This window comes from Schistocerca americana, chromosome 6 (assembly GCF_021461395.2).
Source record: "Schistocerca americana isolate TAMUIC-IGC-003095 chromosome 6, iqSchAmer2.1, whole genome shotgun sequence".
In the NCBI taxonomy this organism is placed as follows: Eukaryota; Metazoa; Arthropoda; class Insecta; order Orthoptera; family Acrididae; genus Schistocerca; species Schistocerca americana.
In genome coordinates, this window is record NC_060124.1 from 86,357,964 (window position 1) to 86,371,690 (window position 13,727).

Genomic DNA, 13,727 nt, shown 5'->3' on the forward strand with positions numbered 1-13,727 from the left:
TGCAAAGGTCCTGTGAATATCTCGAGTTCCTTAAATAAATGTCTGCAAGGAGATCTTTGGTGGGCACCAGCTTTTATTCTGATTACACTCTTCCATGCAATGAATACTTTTTCTCTTAGTGATGAATTACCCTAAAATATGACGCCATATGAAAGCACTGAATGAAAGTAGGTATAGAAGGTTAATTTACTGATATGTTTATCACCAAAATTTGCAATAACCCTAATATCATAATTAGCTGAATCTAACTGTTTCAGCAGATCATAAATGTGTTTCTTCCAATTAAACTTCTCATGAATGTACACACCCAGAAATTTTGAAGATTCTACCTTAGTAACACACTTCTGTCCATATTTATCAATGGTGTTATGCCATTTACTGTACAGAATTGTATATACTGTCTTTCTCAAAATTTATTGAGAGTCCATTTGCACAGAACCACTTAATAATTTTCTGAAAGAGGTTATTTAAAATTTCCTCAGCTGATTCTTGTTTTTTGGCTGTGATTACTATACTTGTATCATCAGCAAAAAGGACTAGCTTTGCATTTTCATGATCACAGAGTGGCAAGTCATTAATATATATTAAAAACAATAAGGGATCCAAGACTGAACCCTATGGGACACCATGAACTCTGTGATCATTAATTTCCTTCATACTGTTCATAGCTACTTATAGCATATACATACGTGTACAAATGATACATATTTATATCAAACCAAATAATTAAAGAAACGAGAATTTCAGTCAATTATTGATACACAAAGAATAAGTAAGTGTCTCTCAGCAAGAGTCGAATCGCTGTTCGACAAGGAGGCATACCTCAGCAATTGTTTCCCACAGAAATATCCCAAATATTTCCATGACTGATCATCCACTATGTCAATCATATCAAGATGATCATGTAAGTCTACTCATAGAGGTTCTTCCTATGAATCATTGCTGGTGAGAAAACTGAAACCTTACCCATTTTCATCTCTGGTGCTTCCAAAGCTTTGTGGCCGGTTTGTTAGTTTGAGCACTTGTCGCAACACAAGCAAATTTTTTAATTGCTCATTACAAGAACTAAAATTCTCCAACTTCAGCTTTTTGAACTGTTAAATCTAGTTCTGCGTTGGTTCTTGCACTTTTGGTGCTGACCTTACTCCTTGCGACGGAGATCGTAACAGGAAAGGAAGTTCGAGAGAGGTCAAAAATTAACACCAAAAGTGAGATAAATCAATTGAAAATATGTAGTGTAAATATGAATTCTCCTTCTGCAAATATTGATTAGTCAGCAGCATAGCTTGAGTATGAATATCTGCTCTTAATAAGAACTTGTCTTTCAGTACATTTCACAACATACCGGGCGTAAATATTACTACTCTGCTACAATGAACCGCAGATCTACAGATATCCTGATAACAGCTAGGTAAGGGTCCAGTGTTGCACAACATACCTTACCGTTACGACGGCATACGACGCTTTGCCTCTAAACCACACGTAATCAGTACTACTTTGTCCAGCGTACCGCAGGTCAATCACGCTAGCGTAAATCAAAGATACACCGATAACAGCGCGGTAAGGTTCCAGCGAAGTTAAATATAATGTTGACGTAAACCACAGAGATAAGGCCTCGGTGATCGTATTAAAAGCCCAGGATACTCACACGTCTGCAGAACAGCAGCAGCAACCATGGTGAAGGCACGCAAAATCGTACTCGTCCGACACTTCGAAGGGCAGCCTCGAACCGAGGACTTCCGCATCGAGGAGGAGGACCTGCCGCCCGTCAAGGACGGACAGATCTTGGCCGAGGCTGTCTACTTTAGTGTCGACCCCTTCCAGAAGTCTCACACGGCTATGCACCACGTGGGCGACACCTTTTACGGCGCTCAGGTAAAGTACCTCTCATTTCCCGTCGTTTATAATCTGACCCGGACGGTTACCCCGAGCCTCGAGGTGGGCACTCACATGCAACGCCAGTGGCATCATTCCAGTGACGTCACCGACGTTTCGTGAGGAAAACGCAAACTTGGTTCGTCGCCCTCCAGCGACGTCATTTTTTGACACGTCATTATGAGTTAAATGTTATTTTATCTTTCTGACGCCATTAGCCTTCCCAAACCACTGATAACAGTTGTTCACCTGCTACGTGTCCGCCTCCGGTAGCTGAGTTGTCAGCGCGACAGAATGTCAATTCTAAGGGCCCCGGTTCGATTCCCGGATTGGTCGGAGATTTTCGCCGCTCAGGGACTGGGTGTTGTGTTGTCCTAATCACCATCATTTCATCTTCATCGACGCGCAAGTCGCCGAAGCCGCGTCAAATCGAAAGACTTGCACCCGGCGAACGGTCTGCCCGACGGGAGGCCCTTGTCACACGACATTTATTTATTTACCTGCTACATGGCGATTGAATTTCGAAATAACTTCAATCTGTGATTGGACTGAGTTAACAAGAAACGCGTGAGAGATTGGTTTATTGAAAACTGTTTTGGACACAATTTGAAGCGGTCTGTTTTTCTTTCACAACTATGCACTGATGAACCAAAATATTATGGCCACCTGCTTAACACTTTTTTTGGTCAGTTTTGAAACAAATTACATCACTGATTCTGTGTATCGGGGATCCCGCTGTTTGTTGTTGGATTTGTGAAGATATGTGGCATTAGGTCATCTAATTCGCATAAATAACGGGCTTCTCATTTCCATTGGTGGCGCCCGATAGTGACCCAGCTGAGTTCCATGGCATTTACATCAGGCGAATTTGGTCGTCGAGACATCAACGTCAGTTCACTATAATGCTCCGCAAACAACAGTAGCACGGTTGTGGGCTATGCAGGTGGTCTGCAGCCGTCAGCTTGCCTTCGATTACTACCACAGGCCCTATGTGAGAGCAGGAGAATGCTCCCACCAGCCTGTGTCCGTGGAGCGCTGCACGTTTTGAGCTGCCGGTCACCTCGATGACGGCGTTTATGAAGACGACCATCGACCTATTGTAGCAAAGATGTAATTTACCCGAAGAGCCGACGCGTGACGGCCGAATCCCGATAGTCCCATGCCCACTCCTGTCTCAATTGACTATGTCGTAGGGTCAACATATGAACACGTGCGGGTAGTCTGCTGTGAAGCTCCATGTTCTACAGTGTACGATGAACGGTATGCTTCGAAACACTTGCGGATGCACCAGCTGTGTGCTCTTTCAAAGAGATGTCACACGTCACCATGTATCCTACAGCGCAAACATGCCTCCGAAGCCCGCGTTCTGTGAAGAGACGTAGACGTCCAACCATTTAGCTCCTAGTTTCACTACCCTTCTACCTCTTTCCGTAGCTTCTCACGAAGCTAGCGCGTCAAATTCGACCAACTTCGCCGTTTTCGGGTATTAGTTCACAGGCTCTGCTTAATAATAAACTGCCCTTTGTCAAAGTAGTTTATCTCAATGGATTTCCCTATTTGCACCCCATATACTTTTGTTACCGCGTCACGTGTTCTCAATGCCACCAGGCAGCGTGCAGCGTCGGGCTGAGAGTGGTCATAAAGTTTTGGCTTAACCGTGTATGTACAGCTGATTACACTATCAGAAATTGTCGTATCACTCCCCGAGATTTTATGATAATCAGCAAATTATCAAACAACAAGTGAGGTAATTTGAGATTTAGACAAACATTTGATTTATTGTCACTTCGTTCACAACTAATGCATAATAATGTGAGCTTTTCACATAGTATGGTACGTCCCAGCAATCGCGGCAGTAACTATCAGAATGTACGTTAACAAGAGCATTATACTCCCTACCAATATTTATAAATTTGTAGGCAGTTCTATGATGTGTTTTGCCGTTGTGAACACATAATGTGTGTCAGATTAATGTTTTCTGTTGAGTGGGTGAGTGTGTGTGTGTGTGTGTGTGTGTGTGTGTGTGTGTGTGTGTGTGTGTGTGTGTGTGCCTGCGTGTGTGTGTGTGTGTGTGTGTGTGTGTGTGTGTGTGTGTGTGTGTGTGGGTGGGTGGGTGTGTGTGTGTTTGATAATTTCAGTGTAGATAAACAATTGATTAGATAATTAATAACTAAGACACTTGTCGTTATCCAACCACTTAGTTCAAAAAGTGGATGAAGTATATCATATACTACTGCTAACTGGTTCAGATTTTGGTGCCGACACGATAAAAAATAAGTGTTCTTACAGGTTAGAAAATTGAAGTCACGAGAGATATATCTGTAGGCTAGAGCCACAACAGCTCCGACTTGCCATCAGCTCTTATTACAGCGACATAAAATTTTAAATGCCAAATGTTTATATCACATTGTACTTAAAGATAGAATTAATAAAAGAAGCTCTGTTTTCCTAATTTTGCTCGAAGCAAGATTGCTCAAAATTTCGTGCACGATAACGAATGAATTTACCTCGTGATCAGTGTATTCAGTACCCATTTTTGTTTTTGGATAACATCCAGTTTTGGGTCCGATATTTGTGTTCTCTATTCGGACGACCTAGTTCCTGTGACAGCTGTCATAACAGCATGATGGTAGCCATACCAGTCCTTCCGGTTTCAGTTGAGGCCATCTGACTTATGAATGAAGCAAGTAACACTGCAGCTGACAGTGTCGATACAGTTTGTGATGCCATGTCACTTTCTGTGCCGTCATCGTCGAACTGGGAAAACTCAAATTCGCGTAATGACAAGAAAAATACCAACAACAACACATACAAAACATCTTATTTGTCCCTCTCCCTCTCTCTCTCTCTCTCTATCTCTCTCTCTCCCTCTTATTTTCTCTTAACTTCAAAATCAGACACTGCTGTATGCTGGGTTGATTTTTTAACGTTCAGGGTGACAATTATTTAACTATATGAAAAAAACCATAAATTAGTTACAGACAACGGCGTGCACACACTTTATTATTGTAAACGTCACTACAGACATTCGAATTTAGGTTATGACATGTTCGGTATGCCTGCCATCATTGGCGGTGATGTGGCCCAGACGAATAGCGAAATTCTGCAAGAACCGCTGAAGCATCGGAACATCGATGCTGTCGATGACCTCCGGAATGGCTGTTTTAAGCTCAGAAATGGCTTTGGGGTTATTGCTGTACGTCTTGTCTTTAATATACAAAAACGAGTCGCATGTCTTCATACCCGTATAATATGGCAACCAATTGAGGACCATGCCAGTAGCCTGTGGGTACCCCAGAGCCAGAATGCGATCCCCAAAGTGCTCCTCCAGGACATCACTCTGCTGCTTCGATGCGGTCGAGCTCCGTCTTGCATGAACCACATTTTATCGAAATCAGGGTCACTTTGGATAATGGGGATGAAATCGTCTTCCAAAGCCGTTGCGTAGTCACCGTGCCATCAAGGGATATCGCACCGATTATTCCGTGACTGTACATTGCACACCACACAGTCACCCGTTGAGGGTGAAGAGACTTCTCGACTCGAGAATGTAGCTTTTCAGACCCCGAAGCGCGCCAATTTTGCTTATTGACGAAATGAAGCTGGTGGGCAACAACAAGGCGTGTGGGCATGCTTATACTATTCCTCATCACCCCCTGTGGCCAACCGCGCCATTTAAACGTCCTAACGCAAACCGCGCAGAAGTTATAGCGATTTTATTTCATATAGTTCAATAACTGTCACCCTGTAGCTAACAAAGGCTGTATGATTGCATGATTTGGTAGCTTCACTGTATGCTCTTCACTCGTAAGTAATAGTACATCATTAAATTTTGTACGGTCAGTCGTCCTAAGTAGGGACAGTTTAAAAGGAAAAATTAGTCTTAGGCATATCTGTAGTTGTATGGAAGAATTAGTAGAGGGTGTCGTTCATTCTAATAGAGGATAAGTCGTCTGCTACAAAAAATGCCGTCAGACAGATTTAACTGATTGAAGAACATGTCGGCGGAGTTTGAACATGCGACCAGAATGCCATAAAAAGTTACCGACGAAGTACGCCTGCCGTGTGACGGCTCTGTTGTGGTGGAATACCGAATGAGCACCTGGATAAGAGTGTAGTGCAGTGGGAATCTGAAAAGTGTGTACATTATTAGTCCAAAAACTTCCGAACCTGGTTTTGTTGTTGGCGTACGAGTGATGTCAGCGCAGTAATTACGGCCGCAAATCCAACTAACAACTGTAAACAACAGATGTGCACTGGACCAGTCAGCTGTGTGCAAGCAATGTTAAGGGGAGATGGAAGGCAATTTTTATCCCTATTCTGCCGATGCTATTATACCCATTGATTAGGTATACTTTTCAAAAGAACTATAAGTGATAAAACAATGAAATTCTTACTGCATATAAATAACATATATGCCTCAATATTCAAGTAAAATGAACATAATACCTCATGGTCTTGAAGAAAACATTTTTTTTATTCTTTCAGTAGTAAAATTTAACTATTTTTGTTCATTAATTATTATAAAACAGTTTCTGATAGTTTCGTGGTTCTCACTTTACTTGTCATAACTTATTACCATCTGCAGTACAAATTGACCAAATTTCATGTTTCTAGTCCCATTAGTTTATCAAATAATGGTACCGGAAAGTAAAAAAAATGTAGTTTTGAGAAAAATCCATTTAATGTTTAATATTGCAATTCTAGTATAGTCATTGATGAGAATACTTACCACTAATATTTTTTCCACCATGCTGAGCATCATCTGAATCATACTGATCTTCTTTTCTTCTCTTGGTCCCTCTTCTTTTCTGTCTGGCTTCTTTTGTGCATTCTAAATTAGCAATATCTGCTTTGCGGATTCTCTCTTTATCTACTTGCAACAAGGATCATGCAGTATTTCCACTATATTTTATGCCTAATACTTCCAATACATCCAGTTTTCTAATTAAACCATCACTGAAGCATAAAATAGCATTATAAACACCAAATTTGAGGGTTGTAAGCTGAACAAATACAGTTTTCGGTAACCGATTCCAAATGACAGAATTCACACATTTATTTAAATTTTGGGTTTTCCCATGAAGACATTTCTTCAACAAGGTATCTTTACAAAAGTCTATAAATATGGGTTTGATTTAATTTAATTTAATTTAATGCTGTGCATTATCTCTGCATGGCGCAAAAAGGAAGGCATGGCATCTGAATGCCAGATTGCACAGAGAATCAGGAAAACCATCATATCTCACGAAAAAATTGTCCTATTTGTATAAAACAAAAACTGTTTCACGCAGGAAAGACCAGGCATTTCAAATATGCTAAAATCTGAAAATCGAATTTTTGAAGCCTACTTGCCTTTCCTTTCCCCTTTTAGTAGTGGTCGCGCAAACGTCCTGTTTCCAATGTTATTGTGCTAGAAATTGCAGTGGTGCAACAGCCCCAAATGAAGTGTTCCCTGACGTTCTCATCAATGTTTTGAAGAAGATAAGAGTATATACATAGTCTAAGCCACACCTAGATTCTTAGAGAAGAACAACAATGTGTGGCACCAAGTGTGACATGACTGAAATGCAAAACCCGGACAGTCATTTTATGGAAAAATTCATCACAGGTGATCTATCACAAAACGACAAAGTGCATATATTCACATCAAGGTTCAATGCTTTGATGATGTAACCGACATTCAAGCCAATGCGTCGAGCGAGGTGAGCAACATCCCAAAGAAGTACTTTTCTCACCATTTCACATGGTTCTATGACCGTTCTTTGGGAGGCTATAATGTCAACTGAGGCACAAAAACAACCATCTTAACTTTTTTCTATTTTTTTCTGAATCCAGTCTTGAAACTTTTTGGACTGATGGGATACTAAGACGTAGTATTTTGTCATCAGCTGTAGCAGTGAGACAGGAAGAATTGTTGGGATGCATTAGTATAGCATCCGGACATGTGGAGGTAGTGAATATGTAAATAGGCTGTTTAGGTTTTTATGTTGGTAACGCCACGTAGCGCTCTGTATGAAAATCACTGAATGTGCTGTGTGCAGTCTGTGGCTGGTTTGCATTGTTGGAATATTTGCCATTGTAGTGTTGGGCAGTTCGATGTGAACAGCGTGTAGCATTGCGCAGTTGCAGATGAGCCGCCAGCAGTTGGGGGAGAGATGGCGGAATTTTGAGAGCGGATGATCTGCTCCATCAGAGACTGGATGTCATGAACTGATATATATATATATATATATATATATATATATATATATATATATATATTGATTTTTGAACACTCTTAAGGTAAATACATTGTACATTGTTTGTCCTCTATCAAAATCTTTCATTTGCTAACTATGGCTATCAGTAGTCAGTGCCTTCAGTAGTTAGAATCTTTGATTTAGCTGGCAGTATTGCCGCTCGCTGTATTGCAGTAGTTCGAGTAACGAAGATTTTTGTGAGGTAAGTGATTCATGAAAGGTATAGGTTACTGTTAGTCAGGTCCATTCTTTTGTAGGGATTATTGAAAGTCAGATTGCGTTGCGCTAAAAATATTGTGTGTCAGTTTAGTGTTGATCAGAATAAGTAGAGAGAGAAATGTCTGAGGATGTTCGGTTCTGCTCAGCTGTTGGAAAATCAAATAACATAAGAGGTTTACCAGCACAGTAATTCATAAATTTTTCTAAGGGGATGTTTCAAGTATTTGGGGGTGATTTAACTGTATATTACTGCTACTGTGTGGTAGTGTTGTAAATGGGAGGGGATTTCACAATGAGGCAGTCTCTGTAGATGAGATTTCTCTTATTTGTGATGAACTATCTAGAATTGTAGGCCTTACTGTGGCATATTTTGACACAGGTTCATTTATCGAGAACAAGAGTGTTTGTAAATGCTAACAGTATTACACTGCCAGATGTTGTAGCAAAGGTGCTGAGTATCATGGAGAGATTTACTGACGTATTTCCAGGAAGATCGAAGCACCTTGTTACTTGTACAACTGTCTTGTGTTAGCGCAGCAGTGCGATGGTGTAATGCAGAGGCCTACCCACAGGTGGCGCGGATCGTGGAGAGCCGTGCTCCCGGCTTTCCAGTGGGGCGGCACGTCGTGGCGTACTGGGGGTGGCGCAACCGCACGGTGGCCGATGTGGGCTCCGGCAGGCCACAGCCCCCCCTGTACGTATCGCCGCCCAGGTTGGTGCCACACCTAGGGGACCTGCCTCTGTCGCTGTCCCTGGGAGTCCTAGGCATGCCAGGCAACAGCGCCTACTTCCCGCTGCTGGACATCTGCAAACCCAAGCCAGGAGAGGTGGTCGCAGTCACTGGCGCTGCCGGGGCTGTCGGCAGCATAGTGGGCCAGATAGCGCGCATCAAGGGCTGTACTGTCATCGGCTTCGCCGGATCTGACGCCAAGGTATGTGTTACTTAGCTCATCAATTGTGTATAGATACAGGTGTTGAGTAGCGAGGATAATATTCCCCATCCTGAAACAGAGGTACCGTTCGTAACTGTCTGGATAGCGGAGAGCTTTAAAGTTGCGCTTTGGAGACACAGGGAGGCGATCTGGCCCAAAATGGAATGTTCCTAATCGATTAACGACGAGGTCCAGTGAGCCAACCAACCTGGACGTGTTTTTCGAGAGATTACGCCAATTCTGGAACACACTCTTTCAAATTCTAAAGGTGGCAGGGGTAAAATAAAGGGAGCGAATAGCCATTTACAATTTGTACTGAAACCAGATGGCAGTTATAAGAGTCGAGGGGCATAAAAGGGAAGCAGCGGTTGGGAAGGGAGTGAGACACGGTTGTAGCGTCTCCCCGATGTTATTCAATCTGTATATTGAGCAAGCAGTAAAGGAAACCAAAGAAAAATTCGGAGTAGGTATTAAAATCCATGGAGAAGAAATAAAAACTTTGAGGTTCACCGATGACATTGTAATTCTGTCAGAGACAGCAAATGACTTGGAAGAGCAGTTGAACGGAATGGACAATGTCTTGAAAGGAGGATATAAGATGAACATCAACAAAAGCAAAACTAGGATAATGGAATGTAGTCGAATTAAGTCAGGTGATGCTGAGGGAATTAGATTAGGAAATGACACACTTAAAGTAATAAAGCAGTTTTGCTATTTGGGGAACAAAATAACTGATGATGGTCGAAGTAGAGAGGATATAAAATGTAGACTCGCAATGGCAAGGAAAGCGTTTCTAAAGAAAAGAAAATTGTTAACATCGAGTATAGATTTAAATGTCAGGAAGTCGTTTCTGAAAGCATTAGTATGGAGTGTAGCCATGTACGGATGTGAAACATGAACGATAAATAGTTTGGACAAGAAGAGAATAGAAGCTTTCGAAATGTGGTGTTACTGAAGAATGCTGAAGATTAGATGGGTACGTCATACAGCTAATGTGGAGGTATTGAATAGAATTGGGGAGTAGAGGAGTTTGTGGCACAGCTTGACTAGAAGAAGGGATCGGTTGGTAGGACATGTTCTGAGGCACCAAGGGATCACAAACTTAGTGTCGCTGGGACCACAATTAACGCTTACAGATACTGTGAGACTCTGAAAAAACTCAAACGGGCAATTCTGAACCAGAGAAGAGGAATGTTAAGCAGGGGTGTCCACATTCTCCATAACAACGCTCGCCCCCACATCGCTCGGCAAACGCTTGCTCTCCTGCAACAGTTTCAGCGGAACATAGTCACCCAACCACCCTATAGTCCTGACTTGGCGCCCAGTAAATATCACCTGTTCACTAGATTAAAATAACATTTGGCCGGAAACCGATTCAGCTCCGACGCCGAGGTGAAAGAAGAGGTTCATAACTATCTGAACAGCATGGCGGCGACCTGGTATGACATGAGCATACAAAAACTGCAACAGCGTCTACAAGAATGCATCGACAGAAATGGTGATTATGTCGAGAAATAGCTAAATGTTTAAACTGTAAACTGATGTACACCATTGTAGAAATAAACAGGCCTATGTACTTATAAAAAAAATAGGATACCTTAATTTTGGGATTACTCTTGTATATCCATCTGCATACAGGTTGTTACAAAAAGGTATGGCCAAACTTTCAGGAAACATTCCTCACACACAAATAAACAAAAGATGTGATGTGGACATGTGTCCGGAAACGCTTAATTTCCATGTTAGAGCTCATTTTAGTTTCGTCAGTATGTACTGTACTTCCTCGATTCACCGCCAGTTGGCCCAATTGAAGGAAGGTAATGTTGACTTCGGTGCTTGTGTTGACATGCGACTCATTGCTCTACACTACTAGCATCAAACACATCAGTCCGTAGCATTAACAGCTTAGTGTTCATCACGAACGTGGTTTTGCAGTCAGTGCAATGTTTACAAATGCGGAGTTGGCAGATGCCCATTTGATGTATGGATTAGAACGGGGCAATAGCCGTGGCGCCGTACGTTTGTATCGAGACAGATTTCCAGAACGAAGGTGTCTCGACAGGAAGACGTTCGAAGCAATTGGTCGGCGTCTTAGGGTGCAGGGAACATTCCAGTCTATGACTCGCGACTGGGGAAGACCTAGAACGACGAGGACACATGCAATGGACGAGGCAATTCTTCGTGCAGTTGACGATAACCCTAATGTCAGCGTCACAGAAGTTGCTGCTGTACAAGGTAACGTTCACCACGTCACTGTATGGAGAGTGCTACGGGAGAACCAGTTGTTTCCATACCATGTACAGCGTGTGAAGGCACTATCAGCAGCTGATTGGCCTCCACGGGTACACTTCTGCGAATGGTTCATCCAACAATGTGTCATTCCTCATTTCAGTGCAAATGTTCTCTTTACGGATGAGGCTTCTTTCCAACGTGATCAAATTGTAAATTTTCACAATCAGTATGTGTGGGCTGACGAGAATCCGCACGCAATTGTGCAATCACGTCATCAACACAGATTTTCTGTGAACGTTTGGGCAGGTATTGTTGGTGATGTCTTTATTGGGCCCCATGTTCTTCCACCTACGCTCAGTGGAGCACGTTATCATGATTTCATACGGAATACACTACCTGTGCTGCTAGAACATGTGCCTTTACAAGTACGACACAACATGTGGTTCATGCACGATGGAGCTCCTGCACATTTCAGTCGAAGTGTTCGTACGCTTCTCAACAACAGATTCGGTGACCGATGGAGTGGTAGAGGCGGACCAATTCCATGGCCTCCACGCTCTCCTGACCTCAACGCTCTTGACTTTCATTTATGGGGGCATTTGAAAGCTCTTTTCTACGCAACCCCAGTACCAAATGTAGAGACACTTCGTGCTCGTATTGTGGACGGCTGTGATACAATGCGCCATTCTCCAGGGCTGTATCAGCGCATCAGGGATTCCATGCGACGAAGGGTGGATGTATGTATCCTCGCTAACGGAGGACATTTTGAACATTTCCTGTAACAAAGTGTTTGAAGTCACGCTGGTGCGTTCTGTTGCTGTGTGTTTCCATTCCATGATTAATGTGATTTGTAGAGAACTAATAAAATGAGCTCTACCATGGAAAGCAAGCATTTCCGGACACATGTCCACATAACATATTTTCTTTCTTTGTGTGTGAGGAGTGTTTCATGAAAGTTTGGCCGTATCTTTTTGTAACACCCTGTATACCCATATCGGTATCTCACGGTTTTTGTCACCTCAGTGTATTATGGTGACGTTGTGGAGCAGTGGAATTTTCCGCTGCGTCAATGGGACAGAGAATAAGCTACCGCGTCATGGAACTCTTCCTGGTGTTCTAGTTTGTTTTCTCAAAATAGACAGAATTAATTCTTCTTGTTTTATAGTATAGGACTGTGCTTTGTAGATAACTAGGCAAATAAGTCGATCCAGCATCTTGTACACCCATGACGAATGTCTCTTATTTTCAGGTGAAATGGCTGAAGGAGGACCTGGGCTTCCATCACGCTTTTAACTACAAGAAGACAGACGTGTCCACCGCCCTGAAGCAGGCTGCCCCAGATGGTGTCGACGTATACTTCGACAACGTGGGAGGCGACATAAGCACTGCAGTCATGAGCAACATGCGGTACCGCGGCCGCATCGTCGTGATTGGCGCCATCTCTCAGTACAACGACCTCGAGCAACAGAAGTTGGTCAACCTGCCCTTCACATTTCTTGCGCAGCAGCTCCGACTGGAGGGTTGCGCGGTTGCACGGTATCACGACCGCTGGGAAGAGGGCATCAGCCAGCTGACGAAATGGGTCAGAGAGGGTAAAATCAAGTACAGGGAGACTGTGACCAAAGGCTTTGAAAACACTCCCAGAGCCTTCATCGGTATGCTGCGAGGTGAGAACTTCGGGAAAGCTGTTGTCAAACTGTGAACAATGCGGACGTAGCAGACGTGCGTGTCCACAAACAGAGACAGAGACAATTTCTTTCAACATTTCATACAGGAAATATGAAATCTGCAGTGCACAATTGGGCTCATATATTTCGCTAGAAACTGTCTTCAAAATTTTACTTTCGGAACATCGTCGTTTGTAATTTCATTAAAATAATTATAATGTTGAACATTTTCTACGCTTTTTTGTTTCAATTGAATTGATAAGCCTACACAGAGACGCTTTAAGAGTTTTACTCTATATACATAAATAACATGGCGGACAGGGTGGACAGCAACCTGCGGTAATTTTCTGATGATGCTGTGGTGTACGGTAAGGCGTTGAAGTTGAGTGACTTTAGGAGGATATAAGATGACTTAGACACCACTGAAAATGTTTCGAAAGGACTGTTATGTGTTTTGAAAAAGTTCATAAACTGTAATAAAATACAAAGGAACGATTTAATGCGACAGGACATCACCTAGGCATTATCAGTAATTGTTTTCAGTCGTAGTATTCATAGCT

General features: G+C 42.5%; 1 protein-coding gene across 1 annotated transcript; it reads left to right on the plus strand.

Annotated features, from left to right (window-relative positions):
- The first annotated feature begins 1,674 nt into the window (after positions 1 to 1,674).
- Positions 1,675 to 13,392, plus strand: LOC124619976 (prostaglandin reductase 1-like). The gene is made up of 3 exons (XM_047146639.1): positions 1,675 to 1,875; positions 8,909 to 9,268; positions 12,750 to 13,392. The coding sequence occupies exons 1-3, from the start codon at positions 1,675 to 1,677 to the stop codon at positions 13,200 to 13,202; spliced, it is 1,014 nt and encodes a 337-aa protein (XP_047002595.1). The 3' UTR covers positions 13,203 to 13,392.
- Positions 13,393 to 13,727: the final 335 nt, after the last annotated feature.